Source organism: Phacochoerus africanus, chromosome 4 (assembly GCF_016906955.1).
Source record: "Phacochoerus africanus isolate WHEZ1 chromosome 4, ROS_Pafr_v1, whole genome shotgun sequence".
NCBI lineage: Eukaryota > Metazoa > Chordata > Mammalia > Artiodactyla > Suidae > Phacochoerus > Phacochoerus africanus.
Genome location: NC_062547.1, coordinates 130,413,903 through 130,437,275, shown reverse-complemented (window position 1 = coordinate 130,437,275; position 23,373 = coordinate 130,413,903). Strand labels below are relative to the sequence as shown.

Below are 23,373 nucleotides of genomic sequence, written 5' to 3'. Positions count from 1 at the left end.
ATATCACTGATATACAGAATCTAAAATATGGCACAAATGAACCTATCTACAAAACAGAAAGACTCACAGAGAACAGACTTGTGGTTGTCAAGGGGGAGGGGAGAGGGAGTGGATGAACTGGGAGTTTGGGTTTAGTAGATGCAAACTATTACATTTAGAATGGATAAGCAACGAGGTCCCACTGTATAGCACAGGCAACTATATCCAGTCTCTTGGAACAATATGATGAACGATAATAAAAGAATATATGTATGTATGTATGACTGGGTCACTTTTCTGTACAGCAGAAATTGGCACAACATACATATATATATACCACACATACACATGTTCCTGTATACATACATACATATACACACAATGGAATATTATTCCATTAAAAGAAAGGAAAACCTTGCCACTTTCAACAACATGGATAGACCCTGAGGGCATTATGCTAGGTGAAGTCAGTCAGACAGAAGAAGGTAAGTGCTGTATGATCTTACATGTAGGAGGAAAAAACATACTCTTAGGTACAAAAAACAGCTTAGTGGTTGCAGAGGCAAGGCTGGGAAAGTGGGTAAAATAGAGGAAGAGAATTAAAAGGCACAAACTTGGAGTTATGAGTCAGCCAGGAGGATATAATGTATAGCATGGTGATTGTAGTCACTGTAGTGCTTTTGGTATACTTGAAAATTGCTAAGAGAATGCATCTCGTCTTGAAAGGTCTCTTTATAAGAAAAAAAATTAAAAATGTATACCTATTATAACTTTAAAAAAAAAATCCTCTTACTTGTCAGGAAGCAACTCTGCAATGAAGTTTTCTACTGACACGGCAGTCTGTTTGTCATGGATCACTCCAGTTCGACGCAAACTATCTATCCGTTCCTGGGCGCCCTGAAGAGCAAAAGTGTTATGTTAGAAACCATTTCAAATTATATATACTAAGTAATTATATAAGTAACACTTACATACATTTATACACAAACACACATATATTCATAAACATTCCAACAATGTAGTAATATAGAGTAAAAAGTGAAAAACTCCAAATGTATTCCCCTCTGTATTAACAGTTTGCAGTCCATCTTCCAAATTATTCCTATATGCATTATTATTTTGGTTACTATTGTGAAATGGTAATTTTTATAATACATGTTCTTGTTAGTTATTACTAATATAAGGAAACTACATGCTTTTTAATGTCCATCTGGCAAGATTCATCTTACTGAATAAAAACCTTTCATCAGTCCTAGTAGTTTTTCAGTTGATTCTCTCTTGAGTATTGTAGGTAGGTGATAGTATCAATAGTAAATATGATTTTTCCTCTTTATTCTCATTCCTTTCATATGTATAGCCTTAAAGTATGCACCCAAGTGACAATTTTTTTTTATTGCAAATGTATACATTAAACCAAAGCTTATTCAGGAAAATTATTACCATTTATGAAACAAAACTGAGGTGCTGAGAACGCTACATAGATAACTCAAAATCATGAATTAAATATATATCTTACAGTAGAAAAGTGAAAGCTGGATTAATGAGGACATGGTTGCTATTCACTACTTTTATCTGAATCATTTCATAAAAGTGATCATGAATGATATGAAGAGAATGAGTTCAAAAAGCAAGATAAAACTATTTCTGAAAAAAACTAGCCATGGATAATAAACCTATTTTTATCATGGACAGGAGAGCTAGGTAGTGAATGAGATTTAGGGGTCAGTTCTTCAAATGAAAATTAAGAAAGCCAGGATACTTCTGAAACACTTGAATTTATTTCAGAGATAAGTGAAATAAGGAAAAGTGACAACTGTGTGAGAACACATAAACTAATTTAAGATATCAGCTTATATATGAAAGATGAAAAAAGATACGATTTAAACTACAGTAAAATCAGGACTGTAGTTTTGCTTACGCTGGTATCTCTAGTATCTAGATAAAATAATACCCTCTTATCTAATAGGCACTCAGTAAGAATTAACAACGTGAAAAACTGAAGAAAGGGGAAAAAAAAGGGCTTCTGAAAGACTGTATAACTAATGCTAAGAATCCAAATACTGTAAGTATGGCATCACCAAATTTAATACTGAATCAGGAGGACAATGATGAATTTGAAAGAAAATGCAACAGATAAGATGAACTTAATTCCCTGTGTTGGAGAATGTAAAACTGCCTATTGCATTCTTCCCAAGAGGCAGAACAGCTACATTTTTAATATAGAGAAGTAATCCCCAACTCTTTAAAGCTTTCCCCAGTTACAACAAAATATCCCTAGATTTTATCCTTCCAGGAAACAGAAGTTTGTTCATTTTTTACTATCCTATAGCAAAGGGCTACTTCAAAGGGTTCACAAAATATTTAATTGAAATTAATTAGCACCTCTAAAAGGACAAGGAGGTAGACAAGTTGAATTCTTGTTTTTATTTATAAAATCCAGAAGAGAAAATGAAGAGGGTTTAAATCAACCTCTCCTCCTCTCACCACAACATTAACTAAATGTGGCATCTTTTGGAGTCAAAAAATACAGACACTTTAATATTAGTCCTTACCAATTTTGTTTGTTTGTTTTTTGCTTTTTAGGGCTCCACCTGTGGCATATGGAGGTTCCCAGGCTAGGGGTCCAACAAGAGCTGCAGCTGCCAGCCTACACCACAGCCATAGCAATGCCAGATCTAAGCAGTGTCTGTGACCTACACCACAGCTCATGACAAAACTGGATTCTTAACCCACTGAGCGAGGCCAGGGATCAAACCCACAATCTCATGGTTGCTAGTCGGATTCATTTCTGGCTGCGCCATGATGGGTACTCCCCTACCAATGTTTTGAGAAGGGGATTTTAATTTTATTTTTCAGCAGTGTTGGGGATCAAAAGTAGTTTAGAGACCATAGCAAGGTAATTATCTCAGAATTGAGGCATGATACAGAAGGGCCTGAGAGCTTAAACTAAGCAATTTGGTTCATATAATCAAAATTCCATGCTTCATAAATTCCTGCAGATATTAAATATATTTTTGTTGAATATAAGCTATAAAACAATGGTCATAAATATAATTGGCTTTTCATTAAAATTAACATTTGCCATTGGAAAAGTTTCAAAAACTTCCTAACTTTAATTATGGATGATTTAATTCCTTGAACAAGTTCATGTTTAAAGGAAAAGTTAAGTTTAATTCAAAAAAGTCATTCACTTCAAGTAAAATGTGATGGGGAGAAAAAAAAATCTGGGTTGAAATTTTAATAGTCTAGAATTCTACATCATTTTTCTTCTCATTAGCTCCCTCTACTGTTTCAAAAAAAAAAAAAAGCCAGGAGTTACTGCATGTTGCAGCAGAAACGAATCTGATTAGGAAACCAAGAGGTTGAGGGTTCGATCCCTGGCCTTGCTCAGTGGGTTAAGGATCCAGCGTTGCTGGGAGCTGTGGTGAAGGTTGTAGACGCAGCTTGGACCTGGTGTTGCTGGGGCTATGGTATAGGCTGGCAGCTGCAGCTCCAATTAGACCCCTAGCCTGGGAACCACCATATGCCACAGGTGTGGCCCTAATGACAAAACAAAATAAAAAAAACCCAGTTGAAAAAAATTAAAGATTCCAATTATATATATATATATACACACACACACACACACACATACACACATATAAAATATATGGCAATTTCAATGAAATTTTAAGCTTGTATTAATAATTGTGGAAAAGAAACCCATGTCTAAATTTGAAGGGCAAAAATCAATACCAAAACAAATCTGTTGAATACTAACAAAATCACAACATCAGTTGAACTATTAATAATATCCATAAAATAAGGTTTTTCCTGGAGAAAAAAAAATCAGCATTTCAATTCTGGTATCTACTTATTTTAAATATCTTCTGTATAATGATATTTAACAAAATATTTAAGATTCATGTTTTTAAAACCATGAAATTCTGAGTTATATTCAAAAATCATGTAGTGACCTATCGTCAGAAATTATTAATGACCTATCAGTGGACCACTCTACATGGTCCTTTTTCAGTTTTTGAGAAGAAACTGAAACCACACAACTTGCAAGATTTTACCAAGTCATTATGTCATGTGCATTCATTATTTTGAATTGTCTCCTCAAAGGACATTCAGGGAGTTCCCCTCGTGGCTCAGTAGTTAACAAGTCAGACTAGGTTGCAGGTTCGATTCCTGGCCTCGTACAGTGGGTTAAGGATTCGGCATTGCCGTGAGCTGTGGTGTAGGTTGCAGACACGGCTCGGATCTCCTATGGCTGTGGCTGTGGTGTAGGCTGGCAGCTGCAGCTCAGATTAGACCCCAGCCTGGGAACCTCCATATGCCATGGGTGCAGCCCTAGAAAGGACAAAAAAAATAAAAATAAAAAGACAAAGGACACTCGGGAGGATTTTATGTTCTGGGGCAATGTGACTCGTTACGATTCATGGGTGAGACGTTATGTCTTTATTTTCTAATGGGAGGAGATAGAGCTTATGAAGAGAAGATTAGAAAGGAGATGGCATGTTGCCTCCATTATAAGCAGAAAATCGTATTCAAACATGAGGTCGAGCAGAAAATTTTGGGAAAATAAATATGGAAGCTGAGGAAAAAGAAGAAGAAGAAGAGTTCCTTAAAACTAACCAGGTCTATCTACTTCAACCTTGCAAAATCTTTGCATATCACCAGAGGTACTTACACACCCGTCTGAAGACCACTGTTTGGTTGTAAAGCGGCTATCAAGGTAAGTAAGCCACAGGTGGGTGGCTATCGAGTTCCGTTAAGAGAAAAAATCTCTATTTTCATAAGGCTGACAAGTGTCTAAACCAAAATTCCAGACAGAACCCAGAGTGATGAAAATGTCTTCTGTATTAGACTGCTTACCTGAGGAAATTATTGATTTTAAAAGTATATCCTAGCATTTTGAATTTTGTTATATAGAGCTGTATACCAAGATATCTCAGTAAGACTGCTAGATACTCATTTTAAAGAACACAACGCACCATTCTAAGCATTTGGATCTGTAAACAAAGATCCCTGCGCTTGAAGATCCTAATTTTAGTGGGAAAAAAGGTATTAAAAAATAAAAGAGTAATAGAAAGGTAATATCCAATCTCTTAGGAAAGATTCTGATAGAATATAAGAAAAGGAATGCGTATATATCTATGACTGGGTCACTTTCCTGTACAGGAGAAATTGGCACAACACTGTAAATCAACTATAATTTTTTTAAAAAGGGGAAAATGGCAGAAGGGAAAAAAAAAAGAAGAAGGTGTTGAGTGCTATGGGAAAGAAAAAAGGAGAGCTAGAAGGATCAGGGTACCACAAGCTCTTCTTATAGCTTCACCCGGGGAGGTAGCAATGGTGAGAGTGACAAGCAGATGCTGGATATATTTTGAAGGTACAGAGAGAATAAGAGTTCTTGATGAACTGAACATGGGTAATGACAGAAGTCAAGGATGACTCCAAGGTTTTTCACCTGAGAAAGTCGAGGGACAGAGCTGTCATCAACTCAGATGGAGAAAGCTGGGGGGGACAGGTCGGAGGGGAAGAAAAGCAGCTGAGTACAAGACATTTTGGAGATGTTCAGGTAAAGGTGTCAGAAAGGCAACTTTTATGTAAATCTAGTTTAGGAGGTGTCTTTGCTGGAGACAAAACCCTGAAATTGTCAGCACACAGATGGTCTTTTAATATTGAAGCTATGGGACGGGATGAGATTACCAAGAGAGTCAATGTTGAGGAAGGGAAGGAGACCATCAGGAGGGTGGGGGGAAAGGAGCCCACAAAAGAAGCACAGACAAGTGAGCAAGTAATGAGGCAGGGAAAAAACCAAAAGTGTGGCACCCCCAAAGGCAAGTGTAAAAGGCAATACAGAGGCGCCTCAAAGCCAGAGGAAGGTCAAACAAGATGGAGAACATGAGTGACCTCGAGAGCATTCTCGTGGAGTGGTACGGGGGAGAGCCTGATTGGGGTGGATTTAAAAAATATGAAGAGGAGTTCCCGACGTGGCTCAGTGGTTAACGAATCCGACTAGGAAACCATGAGGTTGCGGCTTCGATCTCTGGCCTTGCTCAGTGGGGTAAGGATTCGGCATTGCCGTGAGCTGTGGTGCAGGTTGCAGATGCGGCTTGGATCCCGAGTTGCTGTGGCTCTGGTGTAGGCCGGTGGCTACAGCTCCGATTAGACCCCTAGCCTGGGAACCTCCATATGCCACAGGAGTGGCCCTAGAAAAGAACAAAAAAAAAAAAAATGAGAAGAATTAGAGATGAAAGTGTGGGTAACTCTGGAAGAGTTTTGCTGCAAAAAAAAAAAAAGCAAAACACTAAGGTGGGAAGTGAGGTAAAAAAATTGTTAAGGTTTTCTTTGGTTTATTTGTTCTTTAAGGTGGGAGCAGTGCTTCATTGGTTCTTGCATGTTGATATACTGATGGTAAAAAGTGTTCTAGAGAGAGGACAGAACTCTTGGAACTTGAGCATGCAGCAGGCTGAGGGGACTAGGTCTAGTATACTGATAACGGGATTGATTTTATTAGATATGACATATTTTTTAATGCTAACAGGCCAGAAAAGTATATGATGTTTAAGTGTTAGCATGAATGTGAAATTATTTGAAATTTCCCTTCAAAGTAAGTCATTCTGTCCTCTCTTAAGTAGGGATTATATGTATGTATAGACTCAATCACAAGGTCTTCTTCCTTCACTATGGAAATGTCTTCCATTTGATAAGTGGTTTATCATAGGAAATAAAGATTTAATAGGTCTCTATACTCTGGTGAGAACTTGGCAAACTCTGATTGTATACAGAGATTGTGCCTGTAACATGCCATGCAGGCAGGTCTTTAAGGCAAGGTAATTAAAAAGACAGGAAAGGGAAGACTCAAAAGAAAGTTAAGCTAAGAAAAAAGCTTTTTGGATGAGTGCTGAGTCCCCTCACCAAGTACAACGGAAAAGGGTGCCAGGTAGATTTAGAACCTGCTTGCTAGGGAACCCCATCACTATTCTGAAAACTTCCAAATATATGAGAATGCCATAAACCATGGAGAAATACATTAAGAGTAAAGTATTATTAATAGAGTAATAAAAAGCTTACCTAAGGGATATGATAATTGCAGTAATGAATTTAAATTTTTTTTTTTTTAACTTTTGTCAGGTCACACCCGCAGTATACAGAGGTTCTCAGTCTAGGCGTCAAATCAGAGCTGTAGGTGCCAGCCTGCACCACAGCCACAGCAATGCAGGCTCTAAGCCACATCTGCAACTGACACCACAGCTCATGGCAACACTGGATCCTTAACCCACTGAGCAAGGCCAGGGGTCGAACCCACGTCCTCATGGATACTAGTCAGGGTTGTTAACCACTGAGCCACAATGGGAACTCCGGATTTAAATATCAACACTGTGTAAAGAAGATCTCTTTCAGGACTAACTACTCTCCCTTGCTGTGTGGTTTCTCCCCTCCTCCGATAATCAAAACCACTTTTAGGTTTCTTTAAATTAAAACTCCACCGTACCTTCTTAACAGCACAAAGACGTCTAATGAAAAACTTTATCAATATTTAGTATGTAAAAACCCATAAGCTCCATTCAGACCAGAGGATTATCATCAAAACTGTGAAAAAAAGAACTTCTGGTTACTATATCCTGAAGGAGATGTTCTACTACTCACTTTTAATCCAGCTGCATAGCCCACTGGTTGCGGGGCAATATTGGACTGTCCAGCTTCCCCTATAACTACAGCCAGGCCAAAGACCTCCTGGAAGGCATCTCGGATGGCAGCAACTTTTACTTCTTTATTTGAAGTCACTACAATATCCAGTTCACCTCCAGATTCTAGAAAGACCAGTAGAAAATTTTAATTCTAAATTAACGAGATTCTCATAATTACTACGATACACTAACATCATGTTACGTACTTACTGCCAGCCTTGCAAAATGACATAAGCTATAGATTAACTTTTTTTACTGGCTGAGGAAATTGAAGCTGAAAAGGTCTCACCCAGGGTAACATAGCTACTACAATGCTGTCAGGGCTCAAACCAAAGTCTGTACCTTTTTACTACACCACCTGATGCAAACAGACACATTTCAACCTGTCATCTAACAGCATCTTATTCTGAGATTTCCCAAGAAAGCTGCTTGTACTGTGAAACACATGCCCTAGAAACAATGCTATGCTTTTTCCCTAATAACTACCTTCCGGAACAAGTGAAAAGAGTTTCCAAATATTTGGGCTTTTTATCATGGATTTATTTCCTGATTGACATAATGTTCCATTAATCCCATTTTTACTGGAATTTCTTAAATTATCAAAACCTAAAAGTGATAGGAAAGAAGAGGAAGAATATATATATATTTCCCCCGCTTACGTGGGACATACCTCTTGACCCTAGCTAGTACTGCTCCATTAAGGTTTAGCTCAAAGGCTTTTCAGCTTTTTTGTGATGCTTCATGTCATCTTTAATGGATTATAAAGAACAACTAATCAAAAGAAGGTAGAAAGTTAAACTGTGTTAAAATCCATTTCTAATAGTTCCTGTGCTTTCTGGATACATTTGAAATTGGTGATTTCCAAAATGTTCACATAAAAATATTGTAAGTTACAGAGTTCCCATCATGGCTCAGTGGCAAAGAATCTGACTAGTATCCATGAGGACGCAAGTTTGATCCCTGGCCTCACTCAGTGGGTGAAGGATCTGGCGTTGCCGTGAGCTGTGATGTATGGCGTTACTGTGGCTGTGGCAAAGGCCAGTGGCTATAGCTCCAATTCGACCCCTAGCCTGGGAACCTGCATAGGCCACAGATGCGGCCCTAGAAAGACAAAAAAAAAAAAAAGATCATATAGTCTTGCTTTTGCTACCTGTCAATAAGCTTTATCTTTTTTTTTTTTTTTGTCTTTTTGCTATTTCTTGGGCCGCTCCTGCGGCATATGGAGTTTCCCAGGCTAGGGGTCAAATTGGAGCTGCAGCCGCCGGCCTACGCCAGAGCCACAGCAACGCGGGATCCGAGCCGCGTCTGCGACCTACACCACAGCTCACGGCAACGCCGGATCATTAACCCACTGAGCAAGGGCAGGGACTGAACCCGCAACCTCATCGTTCCTAGTCGGATTCGTTAACCACTGCACCACGACGGGAACTCCCAATAAGCTTTTTCACACTCAGTCTTATCACCTTTTATAGCTAACTGATTAAGATTACATAAGTTATGGTATTTACTAATAACAGAAATTTCATTTTGTATCTTTCTCTCCTCATTGGTTTTTTTCTTTACCTGGATGTCATGCAGAGTACTAGCCTGAGAAAAGCGTTGGGTTTGAGTCCTGACTTTATCATTTACTAGCTTTGTTACCTTGGGGAAGTCACTGAGTCATTTTTCTTGTTTTCTCACAGAAAAATTCCTGCCACCTTGCAGGGCTTGCTCTAAGGATAAAATAAGGTAACTGCTATCACAACACAGTACTCCCATTAAAACAGCAGGAGCTCCAAAAATACTAAGTCCCTTCTTTTCTTTGTTAAAAATAAGGGCTTGTGAAGAGAATATATATGCAACATTAACTATGTCAAACTTGATTATTTTTAACATAAGAAATCAATACATACGGTACGGTGCAATTACTAAATATTCTGGAAGTTACAAACTGAAAGAACAATTCAGCTAAGTTAATCCTTCGATTCAATTTTCTACTTCGAAAGGAAGCAAAGAGGCTAAGTGTTAGCTCCACCAAGTTGTATGTCCTATAATAATAACAGATCTCTCTGAACACAGGTTCCTCATCTAAAACCTAAATACCTGCCTTGCAGACCTCTTACACTGGCAGATCAAGCATTTAATAAATGGTACTTGTCATTAGGTCTTGTCCTCTGACATCTGCTATACAGGAAACTACTCAAGATTTCCTGTATCTGCTATACAGGAAACTACTAACGGACTCAAACTACTAACGGACAGCTATTAACTTCTTACTGCCCCTGGAAATCTCTGTTCAGATACCTGGTATATAATTTCGAACAGTAAATTGTTATCTTCAACAGAATTACTAACTGGCCACTAATTCTGCTAAGCAATTATTTTACTTACTGGATATGTACTTTAAAAATTAGGAAATAATCCTCCAGCTGACTGTCAAAGGTGGTTAAAATAGCTTTCCCAACAAATCTAGTAATTAGATATTATTAGTAAATAGATTCTATGCATAGACACATTTAATTAAAATATAATTGGAGAAATGTCAAAACCAAGTGTAAACAAAAGCAACACTTCAAATGTCAACCAGTGAATAAAGAAAAATTCATACAAAGCAACACCAACCATATCTACAATTAAAATCAGTAAGTATACTAATAATTCATATCGTTTTTACTCCTCCAAAGTTCATTCTGTGAAGATTTTAAGATTTATTTAATAGTGACTAAGAAAAACATAAAGTTAAAAGCACCAAAACTAAGACTATTAATGTAAGAATGGAGGAGAATTTCCACTAATTAAAGACCTGGGGATTACACTTAGTAGCTGACACGTACACATACTTCAAAACTGTCTGGTAGAGGCTGCTCTATCGAAAGTACATACTGATATAGGGAGCCATGCCAGGGTCCAGCGTTGTAATCATGCTTTCTACCGAATGCTTCGTTTTATCAAGCACAGATTTCACCATAGGGTTCCCAGCCACACCCTGCATAGAAGAAAATTAACATATAAATATTCATTCTACGCAAAGAACATCATGATTACCTGATGGTGAAATTAGTTTCTAATGCACTGCAAACCAATACTTTTGAAAAACATAAGAAAGGTAAGGTTATGGCAATGTCAAATTGCTATGAAGTTTCAAAATCAGAGTAACTCATGTCTCTTCTCATCCCATCACAGAGTGACAGCCATCTGCAGATGCCACTTCGAGTAGCACTGGCCTGGGACGTATGTTTATTTTATATACATACATGTGTGTATGTATATATGTCTACTTCACTTCTATATATATAGTTTTATTTCATTACTATTTAGATATATTAAAGACTAAACAAAACTTGTCCATCAAACCCCCAAATAAAGATTGTAATCACATGTCTCCAAAGACCCGTATTTTGTGCGCTAATAAAAAAATAAAAATCGTAAGGACACTTATCTTTATTCCCCAGGACAGTTACCTGTTACCTTAATATATAATACTCTGCTACATTCTACTCAAGTTTCTTCTTTTTTTTTTTCCTATTTCCTCTTTGTTTTGTTCTGCAATTCTCCCTTTTAATAAAGCCAGACATGTTGCTCTGAATTCTTAAAACCACACTAATAGACCAAAGGAACCAGATCTGAACATTTTCTTCTTTCTCTGTTTCTCCCACTTCATAGTCAGGGAGGAAGCAGTGCCTCCAGAGATGGCAGCCATTGAACCGGCCATGATTCCACCTGCTCCAACCTACTGTTAAACTAGGGTGATTCAGAAAAATCAGGAGTTCATAACCCTGATATTTAAGACCATCAACCCATCTGATGCTGAATATTAGAAGAGTTATTTACAAGCCCTGTAGAGCTGAATTGGGTATTACAACTGCTAGTGATTGACTAACACATGCTCTTAACATGGAAAGGAAGTGATATTCCCTATATAAAGGAAACCTTTAAGGAGTTCTTGCTGTGGCACAATGTCATAGCATATCTGCAGCACCAGGATGCAGGTTCAATCCTCAGCCCAGCATAGTGGGTTAAAGGATTCAGCTTTGCCGTAGCTGTAGCGTAGGTTGCAACTGTGGCTCAGATCTGATCCCTGGTCCAGGAACTCCATATGCCGCGGAGCAGCCAAAAAAGGAAAAAAGAAAAACCTTTAAAAAGCACATAGCAATATAAAGAAACAAGCTTAGAAAAATGCCATCTTTCTAAAACATGAAGCTCAAATGCTGTAAATCAGTTAACCACCCACCAATTTAAAAATATGTTTAATATATAATCGCAGACAAACCTTCCGCAAAATACTGAGGGGAACTTAACGAAGTGATTCCAAAATTCATTAAGAAAAATAAATGGAAAAGACAAGAAAAATTCTAAAGAAAAATCAGCAAACTTGCACAACCAAATGCCGACCTATCTTTATGAGTACAGACTCAGAACTGACCTTTCTATCTTACCCATCAACGAAAACTTATCCCCAATTCAGCACAGAGTAAGCTTTCAATAAATATTAGCATAGTAAATAGTTACAATAATTAAAATAGTCTAGCACTGGTGCAAAGGACAGGCAGGGCAGTGGAATAAAATACAGAGCCCAGAAACTGACATTAGCACACAACTGGGTAACTAAGATAAAGGTGACCTATCAAATCACTGGGTATGATTTTGGAAAAGTTGATTATGTGGTTAGAAAAAAATTAAAGTTTGATTTTCACCTCACATAATAAAGTATCAGCTACATCGAATTGGTAAGCATAAAAAATGGAACCATAGGAAAATTAGAAGAAATCATTAAAAAACAATTTTCCTATAATGTAGTAGGAAAATATAATTTTTATCATTCATAAAAACTGAAAAGAAAAAAAAAAATTGATAGAAATGTCTCCTGAAAATTTAGAAACTTTTGTGTCAAAAAAAAAAGCATAATAAAATTAAAATCTAAGGTACAAGTGGAGAAAACTGCAACACATGACAGCCTATAATAAAATACTCTTATAAAGAGCTCTTATGAATTCACTGAAAACAAAAACATCCAGTTCAAAACTGGGCAAAGAACATGAATGCAGGAGTTCCCGTCATGGCGCAGTGGTTAACGAATCCGACTAGGAACCATGGGGTTGCGGGTTCGATCCCTGCCCTTGCTCAGTAGGTTAACGATCCGGCGTTGCCGTGAGCTGTGGTGCAGGTTGCAGACGCGGCTTGGATCCCGAGTTGCTATGGCTCTGGCATAGGCTGGCAGCTACAGCTCCGATTAGACCCCTAGCCTGGGAAACTCCATATGCTGCGGGAGCGTCCCAAGAAATAGCAAAAAGACAAAAAAAAAAAAAGAACATGAATGCAGAATTCTCAAAAGTAAAGTACAAATGGCCAAAATCACACACACAAAAAGTTCAAATTCAGTAACAAAGAAATGCCAATTTAAACAAAGTATTTTTTTGTCTATCAAACTAGAAAATACAGTATTTCAATTAATAACCACTGCTGGCAAATAAAAGATGCTGTGACAGTGTATTCTGCTAAAACCTTTCTGGAGAGCAATGTTAAGTAATTTTTAAATGTTGACTTTGACATTTACCAGGAATCAACTCTGATAAGACAGAGATGCACACAAAAATCTGCATATGAATGTTCATCATAATTTTATTGAAAATGCCAGTAAGATTAGTGAAATAAAACATGGGAAATAAATGGAATGACTTGTAAAGTAGCCACAAGGAAAAAAATTTCTGAAGACTATTTTACAGCTGGAAAGACATTCATGATAGATGCTAGGTAAAGAGATACAAAAGACACAAAACAGTGCCTAAATGTCACTACTACTCCAATTTGTTTTTTATTAGAAAAGAGGTACCTCTACAAAGACATACATATTTAAAGATTGAGAGAAACTGAAGAAAAAGTGTCATGAGAATAAAAAGGTGATTTACTTTTTCCTTGTATCATTTTTTATTTTCAAAATTCTAATGAATATCTCTTAGTCTTATAATTAAAAAATTAAGCATAGTTTTTAAAGTAAATATCCCTTACCTTAATAAAACCCAGAGGCCACCAGCAGATGCTTCATCCTGACTTCTACCAATTCTGGGATCTTCTTGTTCCTCTGGAAAAGTAATGGCTGATGTGGTTCCAGCTCCCTGTGCCAGAGATGTTAAACCAGCTTGCTGAGTAATTGGAGCTGGCAAAAATACCTAGTTAATGGCAAAAATTTTAATATATGTAATTTATTCCATAAACTATTTCCTATAAAAAGAAGAAACAACATGTGAGATGACTGGTTCAAAATGTAACCATATACTCAGGCATTCCAACATTGGGTATGAGCTCAAATCACCACCTAAACTTTTATGAAATATAAACTACACCAAGCTCCAAAAGAGAAAATTTCCCTTTTCATAGGAAAAGTGGACTCTCTCTCCCTCTCTCCCTCTCTCTCTCCTCTCTCTCTCCCTCCCTCTCTCTCTCTCTCCTCTCTCTCTCTCTCTCCCTCTCCTCTCTCCTCTCGACTCTCTCTCTCTCTCTCTCTCTCTCCTCTATAGAGATATATAATATATATATACACACAACACACACACACACACACATAATACTTCATGTTTGCCCTATGGAGCATTTGGATGTGGATAGCTATAGCTTGAACTTTTTTAATGCATAAAAATAACTGATGTGAGCTCTCATGTCCAACACATAAAAAGCATGTAAAAATTAAACATAACTATATGCTATTTTTAACTCAAAAAACAAAATTCACACACATACATGGGTGTTGTAGTCTGCAAAAAATTTTACTAGAAGGTAAGTCAAGTTATATAATAAAAATCACAACAAAGTTGTTTCTTTTCCTAAAATGAGAAACAGCAGGCAGAATATGACAGAATGAAGTTTTGACACTGGTTTCCAACAACCATTCCAGGGAAGCCAAAAAGTAGATGTAATTGACGCAGAAAAGAAAATAGTTCAATACCACCAATTTATGACACACTTCCTTGGTTTTGCACTTCTACCTGGCTAAATGAAACTGCTGCCTGGATCATTCAGTCCTGATAATTTTTTAAGGAAAGCTTTTAAAAAAACCTCTCACAGTTCACATTGGTGTTTCTCTATAAATGCACAAAATGTTAGGGCGAAATTGCAATTTTGGAATTTTGTCTGACATTCCACATACTAATCATGTACTAAGTTTTATATCACCTAAAAATTATAATTAAGTAATATCAGTTTTATTTTAATAATTTAAGTAAGAATAGGAAGCTTTAGAGGTCAAGGAAAAGAGAATAAAATATTCACGCAGAGTAACTGGGACCATTATACACTGCTGGTGAAAAAGTTAATGGTGCAGCTGCTTTAGAAAATAGTTTGGCAATTGTTCAAAAGTTAGCAATTCTGATATGCACCCCAATATTCATGGCAGAACTATTTATAATAGCCAAGACATGGATATATATATACACCTGAATATATATGTATCTGAATATATACATATCTTGAATTCTGTTATAATACATATGTGTGTACACATATACACAGAAACACATATATATTCATGCACATATATAAAACAGAAATATTACTCAGCCATAGAAAAAAATGAAATAATGCCATTTCCAGTAACATGAATGGAGCTAGAGATTATAAATCAGAGAAAGACAAATATCATATGATATTACTTATTTGTGGAATCCTAAAAAAAATGATACAAGTGAGCTTAATTGCAATCAGAAATAGATTCACAGACATAGAAAATAAACTTACATTACCCAAGGGGAAAGGGTAGAGGAGGAATAAATTAGGAATGTGAGATAACATATACACACTACTACATATAAAATAGATAAATAACAAAGATCTGTATAGCACAGGGGACTATGTTCAATATCTTGTAATAACCTATAATGGAAAATAATCTGAATATATATAAATATATGTATACACACACACATACATCAAATACACAAAAACACAAATATATACACACATATATGTGTGTTACTCAGTCACTTTGCTGTACACCAGAAACTAACATAACAATGGAAATCAACTGTACTTCAATAAAAAATGTCTTCAATTCTGTGCCTGGATATACACCCAAGAAAAATGAAAACATGTCCACATAAAAACCTGTACACAAATGGTCATAAGCAGTACTGAGAATTGCCAAAAAGTGGTGGAAACAACCCAACAGTGTATCAATTGATGAAATGAATAAACAAAATGTGATATATCTATACAATGGAATATCATTCAGTCTTAAAAAGGAAGGAAATTCTGGCACATGCTACAAGATGGGTGGGTCTTGAAAATATCATAAGAAGTAAAAGAAGTCAGCCACAAAAGATAATACAGAGTAGAAGATTCCATTTAAATTAAGTGTCCAAAAGAAGCAAATTCACAAAGACAGAAAGTAGATCAGTGGTTCTTAGGGCCATGAGGATTGGGAGAATAGGCAGTGACTGCTAATAGATATGAGATTTTCTGGAGGTGAGTCAAAGGTTCCAACGCTGACTGTAGTGATGGCCGCACAATCCAGAAAATACAGTAACAAACACTGAACAGCACACTTAAAAGGAGTGAACTGTATTCTATGTAAATTATAGCTCAACAAAGCTGTTTAAGAAAACCAAACATTAGCTATAGACACTTCTTTCCAAGTATCATGAAGAGAGAATTACCTGTCACCGGAGGCGCAGAAAACGAGGGCATCAGGGGTGTCTGGGGAGCTCTTCCTGCGTGTCCCCTTGTGATGTCGTAGGCTGACCCGACTGAGAATCCTGATGTGGGAGGACCCGCAGAGGGTGCGGGTGAGGGAGCATTTGGGGCAGATGTCGAAGGTGGGAAGTGGGATAAAGGAGGACTACTGAAGGCAGCAGCAGTTGGTGGAGAAACAGGAGGTGGGACAGAGGTACCAAGGGGAGGAACTGAAGGCACCGGAGAAGGAGGCACGAAGGGTGGCAAGGGGACTGCGGGCCGCACGGAAGGAAGGGACGGCTGAGGGGTGGAGAAGGCGTGTGGCGGCAGGGACTGCACAGAGGACACATTTGGAGAGGAGAAAGAACTGGTTGCAGCTAGAAAAAAAAGGGGACGAGGACACATAATTAGAAATGCTTTTCACCTGGTTTTCGAAGTCTCTCAGCATCCTCGCAACATTTTTAAATTTAACAGACCATACATTAAGACTTATTTTAAAATGTGTAGTTTAAAATATACAAGTATTATTGACTGCAAATGACTTTCAACCCTCATCAATAACTAAGTTACGGTACTTCGACCTCTGTGTTTTTATTTGTTCGTTGTTGATGCTTTTAATAAAATAAAGCTGTTTTTCATCCCTGATGATACGAATATAAAAACCTCACAAATGAGGGCTCAAAAACTGTGGTCAGAATGCTAATCACCAGGAAGTCAGAGAACACTGACCAAAGCTAACAAATGCTTTTTAGGATATTTCTGTCATAATACAGATGGTTTATAATCAATATGAATATAAAGAACAAAAATTTAGCTGAAGCAAAACATACATGTTTTCTGTCTTTGAGTTTAAATAAAAAACAAAACACAAGCAACTCTATCAGCACAATTTTTCCCAATAGCATTTTTTGGGGGTCTCTTTGTGACATTTTGGTAACTTTACCAATATTTCAAACTTTTTCACTACTGTTGTATTTGTCATGGTGATTTGTGATTAGTGATCTTTGATGCTACTAATGCAAAAAGAGTACAACTCGGTGAAGGCACAGGGGATGGTCAGTGTTTTTTGGCAATGCTTTAGCGAAGTATTTAAAGGAGGTACATTGTTTTTTAGACAATCTGTTGCACACTTAATAAACTACAGCATAGTGTACACATAATTTTTATAAGCACTGGGAAACCAAAAAATTCATGTGACTCGCTTTATTGTGACACTCACTTAACTGCAGTGGTCTGGAACCGAACCCAAAGATCTCCGAGGTATGGCTGCATGCTCTTCTAAACTGACACTGAGAAAAGGTAACAGCATCTTGGCCATCCTCAGAGCGCATTGATGCTAGACAACTGCACTTACCTAGAGGAGATGGGGAGGGAGACGGTGCGGCAGCTGCAACCAGCCCTGTGGAACTGGGTGGAGGCGTCCCAGGTGGTGTTGTCTCTATTCCACTCTCTTCCATCATTTTTGTGCAATGACTGTAAACTGTAAAAATATGAAAATGTAATATATATTATGTATAATATGAATATATAGTAGTAAGAAGTATATTTTAAAAGCTTGTATAGAGAATAATTTGTAAAAATAATCGACAGATGTTTGCCTTTACTACTTATAATGCCACTTATTTTCAGATGAAGGGTCTGTCAAAATTCCTAGGAAAACAATCTGTGAGAATAATGTGCAAACAGTCTAAGACATTTTCATACACATACTTTGTAAGTGGGAAATAATTTTATATTAACTATGTAATTACCCAAAGTATATCCAACCGTAAATTGCCAATTTAAATTCTGTCACATAAATGCATGTTACATCTATATCTAGAGTCTAGGGAGTTCCCGTCGTGGCGCAATGGAAACAAATCTAACTAGGAACCATGAGGTTGCGGGTTCGATCCCTGGCCTCACTCAGTGGGTTAAGGATCCAGCATTGCCATGAGCTGTGGTGTAGGTCGCACACACGGCTCAGATGGCATTGCTATGGCTCTGGCAGAGGCCAGCAGCCACAGCTTCATTTAGACCCCTGGCCTGGGAACCTCCATATGCTGCAAGTGCAGCCCTAAAAAAAAAAAAAAAAAAAAGACAAAAATAAAATAAATAAATAAATAGATTCCAGTCACTATTACTTTTAAAAATATAAATTATTTGAAGTATTTTTTGAAACACTTTCTCTCTCCTTATTAAGCAATGTAAGTGGACCACTCCTGTTAACATTAAAAAAATGTTTTTAATGTGCTCAATTTCCAGGTTTCCCTAGTTCGCATTCTGAAACATACCCAGTAATGGCTAAATGACGTCTCAGGTTTTAAAAAGTCACCTTCAGCAAAAATGCTACTATATAGCATTTCATCCCAACAGACGAAAATGGATTAAAAAATATAGGAAAACATCCTTAAAAATTACAAATTTTCGAGCTTGCTTCAAGTATAAAATTAAAACTTCTAAATACGCCAGATCTGTTTTTGAAGTTTTTACTCATTTAACAAACATTCAGGAAAGGTCAACCACTTGCCAAGCACTGTGCTGGTGACTCTGGAAACACAGTGTAAGCAAAAACAAACAAGGTATTTACAGTCCAGCTCAGGAGACAATCAAATCATCACACCAGTGTCGTGAACCGTAGCCTGAAGGCTGTGTTCTGAAGATAAGAGTTGCGTTAGAGAGGAATATGATTTCGACTTGAGGTCACAAAAGGGCTCCCTAAGTAAGTCACACATAAGCCGAGATCTGACCAACGATGAGAATTTAATTAGGCAGGGGACAGGAAATAAGGAGGGCCTATGCCAAAAAGAGCCCTGTACAGGAGACACACTCAAGCCAATGCATGTGGCAAAGAGCAGAGAGGAATAATGATGGATAAAGCCCAGACTGTATTGAGATTTATAAATCAAGTTAAAAAGTCGGGGGTTTTAAGAACAGAAAGTAGTCACCACGGGCATTCAAACTGGGGATGACGTATTTGTCTTTTAATTACTATTATTATTATTATTACTGTTTTTTTAGGGCCACACCCGCAGCATAGGGAAGTTCCCAGGCTAGGGATCAAATTAGAGCTGTGGCCACGGGCCTACGCCACAGCCACAGCCACAGCCATGCCATACCCTTAACCCACTAAGCGAGGCCAGGGATCCAACCTGTGTCCTCATGGATACTAGTCAGATTCATTTCTGCTGAGCCACAACAGGAACTCCCATTTGTCTTTTAATTATTTTTGAAGAAATTTTTAGATTCACAAGAAGATGTCAAAATAGAGCAGAGTTCATGAGTACCCTAAATGCAGCTTCTTCCCATGACAGCATCCTAGATAACTGGAGCACAATGATCAAACCCAGGAAATTAACATGGGTACAACACTAGTTACTAAACTGGAGACCTTATTTGGATTTCACCTGTTTTTACATTCACGTGCGCTTGTAGTTCTATGAAGTTGCATCATATGTCCTGGCGCTTGCCACCACCGCCACAATCAGGATACAGAACCACCCCATCACCCCAAAGGAACTCCTTCCTACATGCTACTCCTCTTGTCACAGCCTCCCAACAACCACAAGCCCTGGCGACCAACTCTTCTCTACCATTTTCTCATTCAATGAACATTATATACATAGAATCATACAGTATATAACCTTTTGAGACTTGCTTTTTTCACTCAACAGAATGCTCCTGAGATCTAAGTTGTTGGATATATCAATGATTAGTTTTTTATTGTTGAACAGTATCCCATTTTATGAATGAACCATATTTTTTTTCCATTTATTTGTTGAAGGACATTTAGGTTGATCCTAGCTTTTGGAAATTCTTATTTGTGTTTTGAAAAGATTCTTTTGACCACAGATTGGGCCATAGGGCAGTCAGAGTAGACACAGAGAGATCATTAAGAAGGTATAGAAGTGGTTCAAATATCCTAGTGACTCTCAAGTGGTGGGTGGAACAGGGTGATTCTCCCCCCCAGGAGTCATTTGGCCATGTGTGGAGATATTCTGGGTTGTCAGAATATCAAATATGTAAGTAATATTTGGGGTAGTACTTACATCTAGTAGGTAAAGGCTGGCAATACTGCTAAAAATCCTACAATGCACAGGACACCCCCCCCCCCAATAAGAAAGAATTATCCAGCCCCAAATACCAACTATGTCAAGGGTGAAAAACTTTGGCCTAAACTGAGGTGATGACAGTGGAAATGGAGAAGAGTGGAAAGACTCATGAAATGTTTGGGTGGTAAGACTGAGTGATAACTGGATATGTGGTCCAGGAGTGGGAGAGACATAACCCACACACCTGGACAGATGGTGGTGCCATTCAGTAGGACAGGAAACACTGGAGGAATCAAGGTACGTATTAGATGTCTAGAGGGAGGAGGCAGTAGGCAGTATGGAATACTAAGCACGCAAAGTTGAAGCTCTCTGAAACATCCACGAGCAGACACTGACTTGGTCTGCAGCTCAGAAACCACATAAACAGTCTCGAATAAAGACTATCTGAAAAGAGATTATCTAAGAAGAGAAGACCAAGTAAAAAAAAAAGAAGCGAGCCCAACCCACCCTTGAAGAACAGCCAGGAAGAAGAACAAGCCTGCAAAGAAGAATGAGAGACCAGAAAGATAAAAAGAAACCAGGAGGCTGTGGTGTCCAAAAGCCAGAGAAGAGCATTTCAAGGTAGGTATGGGCAACTCTATCAAATTCTGCAAAGAAGCCAAATAGGATGAGCTATGAAAAACTCAATGGATTTGCCAAACTGGAGAGGAAACTTAGAGTTGTATCCATGGAGGGAATGGGGCTAGAAGTCAGTTTCAATTGAACTAAGGTGGGAGGCCAGGCAAATATGTACACTTTACAAGAATTTTCATCGTGAAGGTAAAGATCTACAGCAATTAAGTAGAAAACACAGACACAAGGAGACAAAATCCCTTCATTCAATACCTATACATCAAAGGTAGATTACCTGGGACAGAAGGCCTTCCGGGGACTTTATCAATCCTTGCCCAAACTACCTCTTTCTTTCATGTGCCCACTGGTTATTCATCCTCCTCCTAGAGATGTTACCAAACCCTCGCAGTGGTTAGTGGAGGTCAAATTTAAAGATAAACCTTAATGAGTGCATTTGCAAAAGAACTTGTACAAAGAATACAAGCCACGAAATGGAATTAGCCAATTTCTATCTTTAAAAGCTATACTATTTAAGAATCAGCTTAACGACAATATAGGGTAAATTCTGGATGCATAAACACAACACCTTCTATTAAAGAAAAGCTGATATGATAAAATAAAAGCTAAGTGTCAAAGTTGGTAAAGGCTCTGGTATTCAAAGACTCGCACACAAAAAATATTAATGGATCAACATCAAAGAAAAAGTGATGGAAATGGCTTGGAAAATTGAGTCCTTAGTCTCTGGAAGGACCCTGCTCTTACAATTTGCTTGTGCCGTGGTTTTTCTGTTAAAAAGTAGATGGCTACTTACAAGAATACAAGAAACAGAATAATGAAGCTCTGATAAACGTAAAAGCTATTACCAGCCATTATTACTGTTAATGTGCTACTGGTTCAAAAGACAGGCTCTACTACCATACATTGAGCACTGAAGGAGGGTCTGAGTTTTGTCTCCGCATTCTCGCATTCTCAGTTCTGATCCCAAAATAACTTCCACGCAAATGTTCACTGACTACACAGCGGCTGTACAGAAAAAAGACTGGCATGCCAAAATGTATTATGTTGGCAGAAACCTACATGTTGTCTCTCAAAATAACTACTTCGAATGAAAAAAACTCCCCTGGATTGGACAAATTCTGCCAATCGAGGACACGGGCTATCCCGCAAATCTTCCTGAAGCAGGTCCCAAGAACCAACAAAGAGAGAGCGCAAAAGTCCTCTGGAGCAGCGCTGGGCACCGATGGGGGAACCTATGGGAAAAGAAGCTACTCTCCTTTGCCAGTCCGATTTGTTGACCTAGGAGTCTCCCAGGCGGGAGCGGCCTTCCCCAAGGCTCTGCCACGTCTCCAGGCCGGGCTGGGCTGGCCTGGGCTAAGGTCAGTGGGCTACAGCCTCTGTTCTTGCCCTCCAGCAACCGCGTAGAAAGCGGGAGCCAAACAGCCGCGGGCGCCGGTGTCGGTCTCAGCGCAACAGCAAAGTGCCGAATAAGACCCCCCAGCCGCACCCACGGCGCAAACCGCGGATGGGACCTCTTATCTCGCGAAGCACACCGATGCCCGGGCCGCACCCTGCATGCTCCCACAGCCCGCTCTCGGACTGCACCACGAAGGGACTCCCGAAATACCCTGGCGCCCCTGGGCACAGGCGGGCCAGCCCACCTCAGCGACTGCGCCCCTAGGCGCCGGCTTGGGCGCCCGCGACCTATCCCATCACCCACTTGCTCCCGCGCTGCTGGCAGCCTGGCTCTCACCTGCGGGACCGAGAAAGTGACTACCTGGCAGTGTGAAGCGGAAGCTAGGGAGGCTGGGGTGTGAGACTACGGCTGCGAGAAGACGAGGTGGATGCTGCCGAGAGCTCGCCCCGCGCACCCGCGCCGCCAAGATGGCCACCGGAGGCGCAAGCCCTGCGGCTGCCACGTCGGCGCCGCCGCCCCGCCGCGCGCCTCGCCCCGCCCCCGCGCCTCGCATCGCCCCCGCCCCGCGCTTCGTCCCGCCCCCGCCCCGCCCCGCCCCTCTCGCTCGCTTGGAGCCCCGCCCCGAGAACGCTAGTTAAACCTGCTCGAGTACCTTAGGTCCAAAGTTACTCCTTCCCGGCCGGCTTGGGCGCTCCCTCGCTCGAGAAGGCTTCTCGAGCAGTTCTGCCCACCTTTCCACTCTGCAACCTCTGCTGCGAGAAGGAAACACTTGTTACCGAGTGTAGCTGACTTACCTTGTGCCGTGGCCCCCTCGCGGGGGTGGCGATAAATTAGCCGGGATGATCCAGTCCAATTCCCACCTCCAGGCAAGACCTCTTTCTAGAAGCAGGAGGCTTATCCTACGTTATTTTAAAAGATTTACAGGAGCGAGAGCAGGGTGGGGAAAAGGATACTGATTCCCGCCCCCCACCCCCGCCAAGTTCTTGTATTACACTTTCTTTAAAAAAAAAAAAAA

At 39.2% G+C, this 23,373-nt stretch overlaps 1 protein-coding gene across 1 annotated transcript in view; it reads right to left on the bottom strand.

Annotated features, from left to right (window-relative positions):
• PRRC1 (proline rich coiled-coil 1) overlaps window positions 1-22,848 on the bottom strand; it is a 51,952-nt gene extending 29,104 nt beyond the window's left edge. Inside the window, exons 1-8 of the mRNA XM_047778544.1 lie at window positions 22,695-22,848; window positions 17,656-17,781; window positions 16,283-16,678; window positions 13,658-13,803; window positions 12,610-12,621; window positions 10,524-10,626; window positions 7,621-7,784; window positions 773-876 (exon numbers count right to left, since the gene is read on the bottom strand). Coding sequence (XP_047634500.1) covers window positions 773-876; window positions 7,621-7,784; window positions 10,524-10,626; window positions 12,610-12,621; window positions 13,658-13,803; window positions 16,283-16,678; window positions 17,656-17,761 — 1,031 coding nt within the window. The 5' untranslated portion in view covers window positions 17,762-17,781; window positions 22,695-22,848. The remainder of the gene's footprint in view (window positions 1-772; window positions 877-7,620; window positions 7,785-10,523; window positions 10,627-12,609; window positions 12,622-13,657; window positions 13,804-16,282; window positions 16,679-17,655; window positions 17,782-22,694) is intronic.
• Window positions 22,849-23,373: the final 525 nt, after the last annotated feature.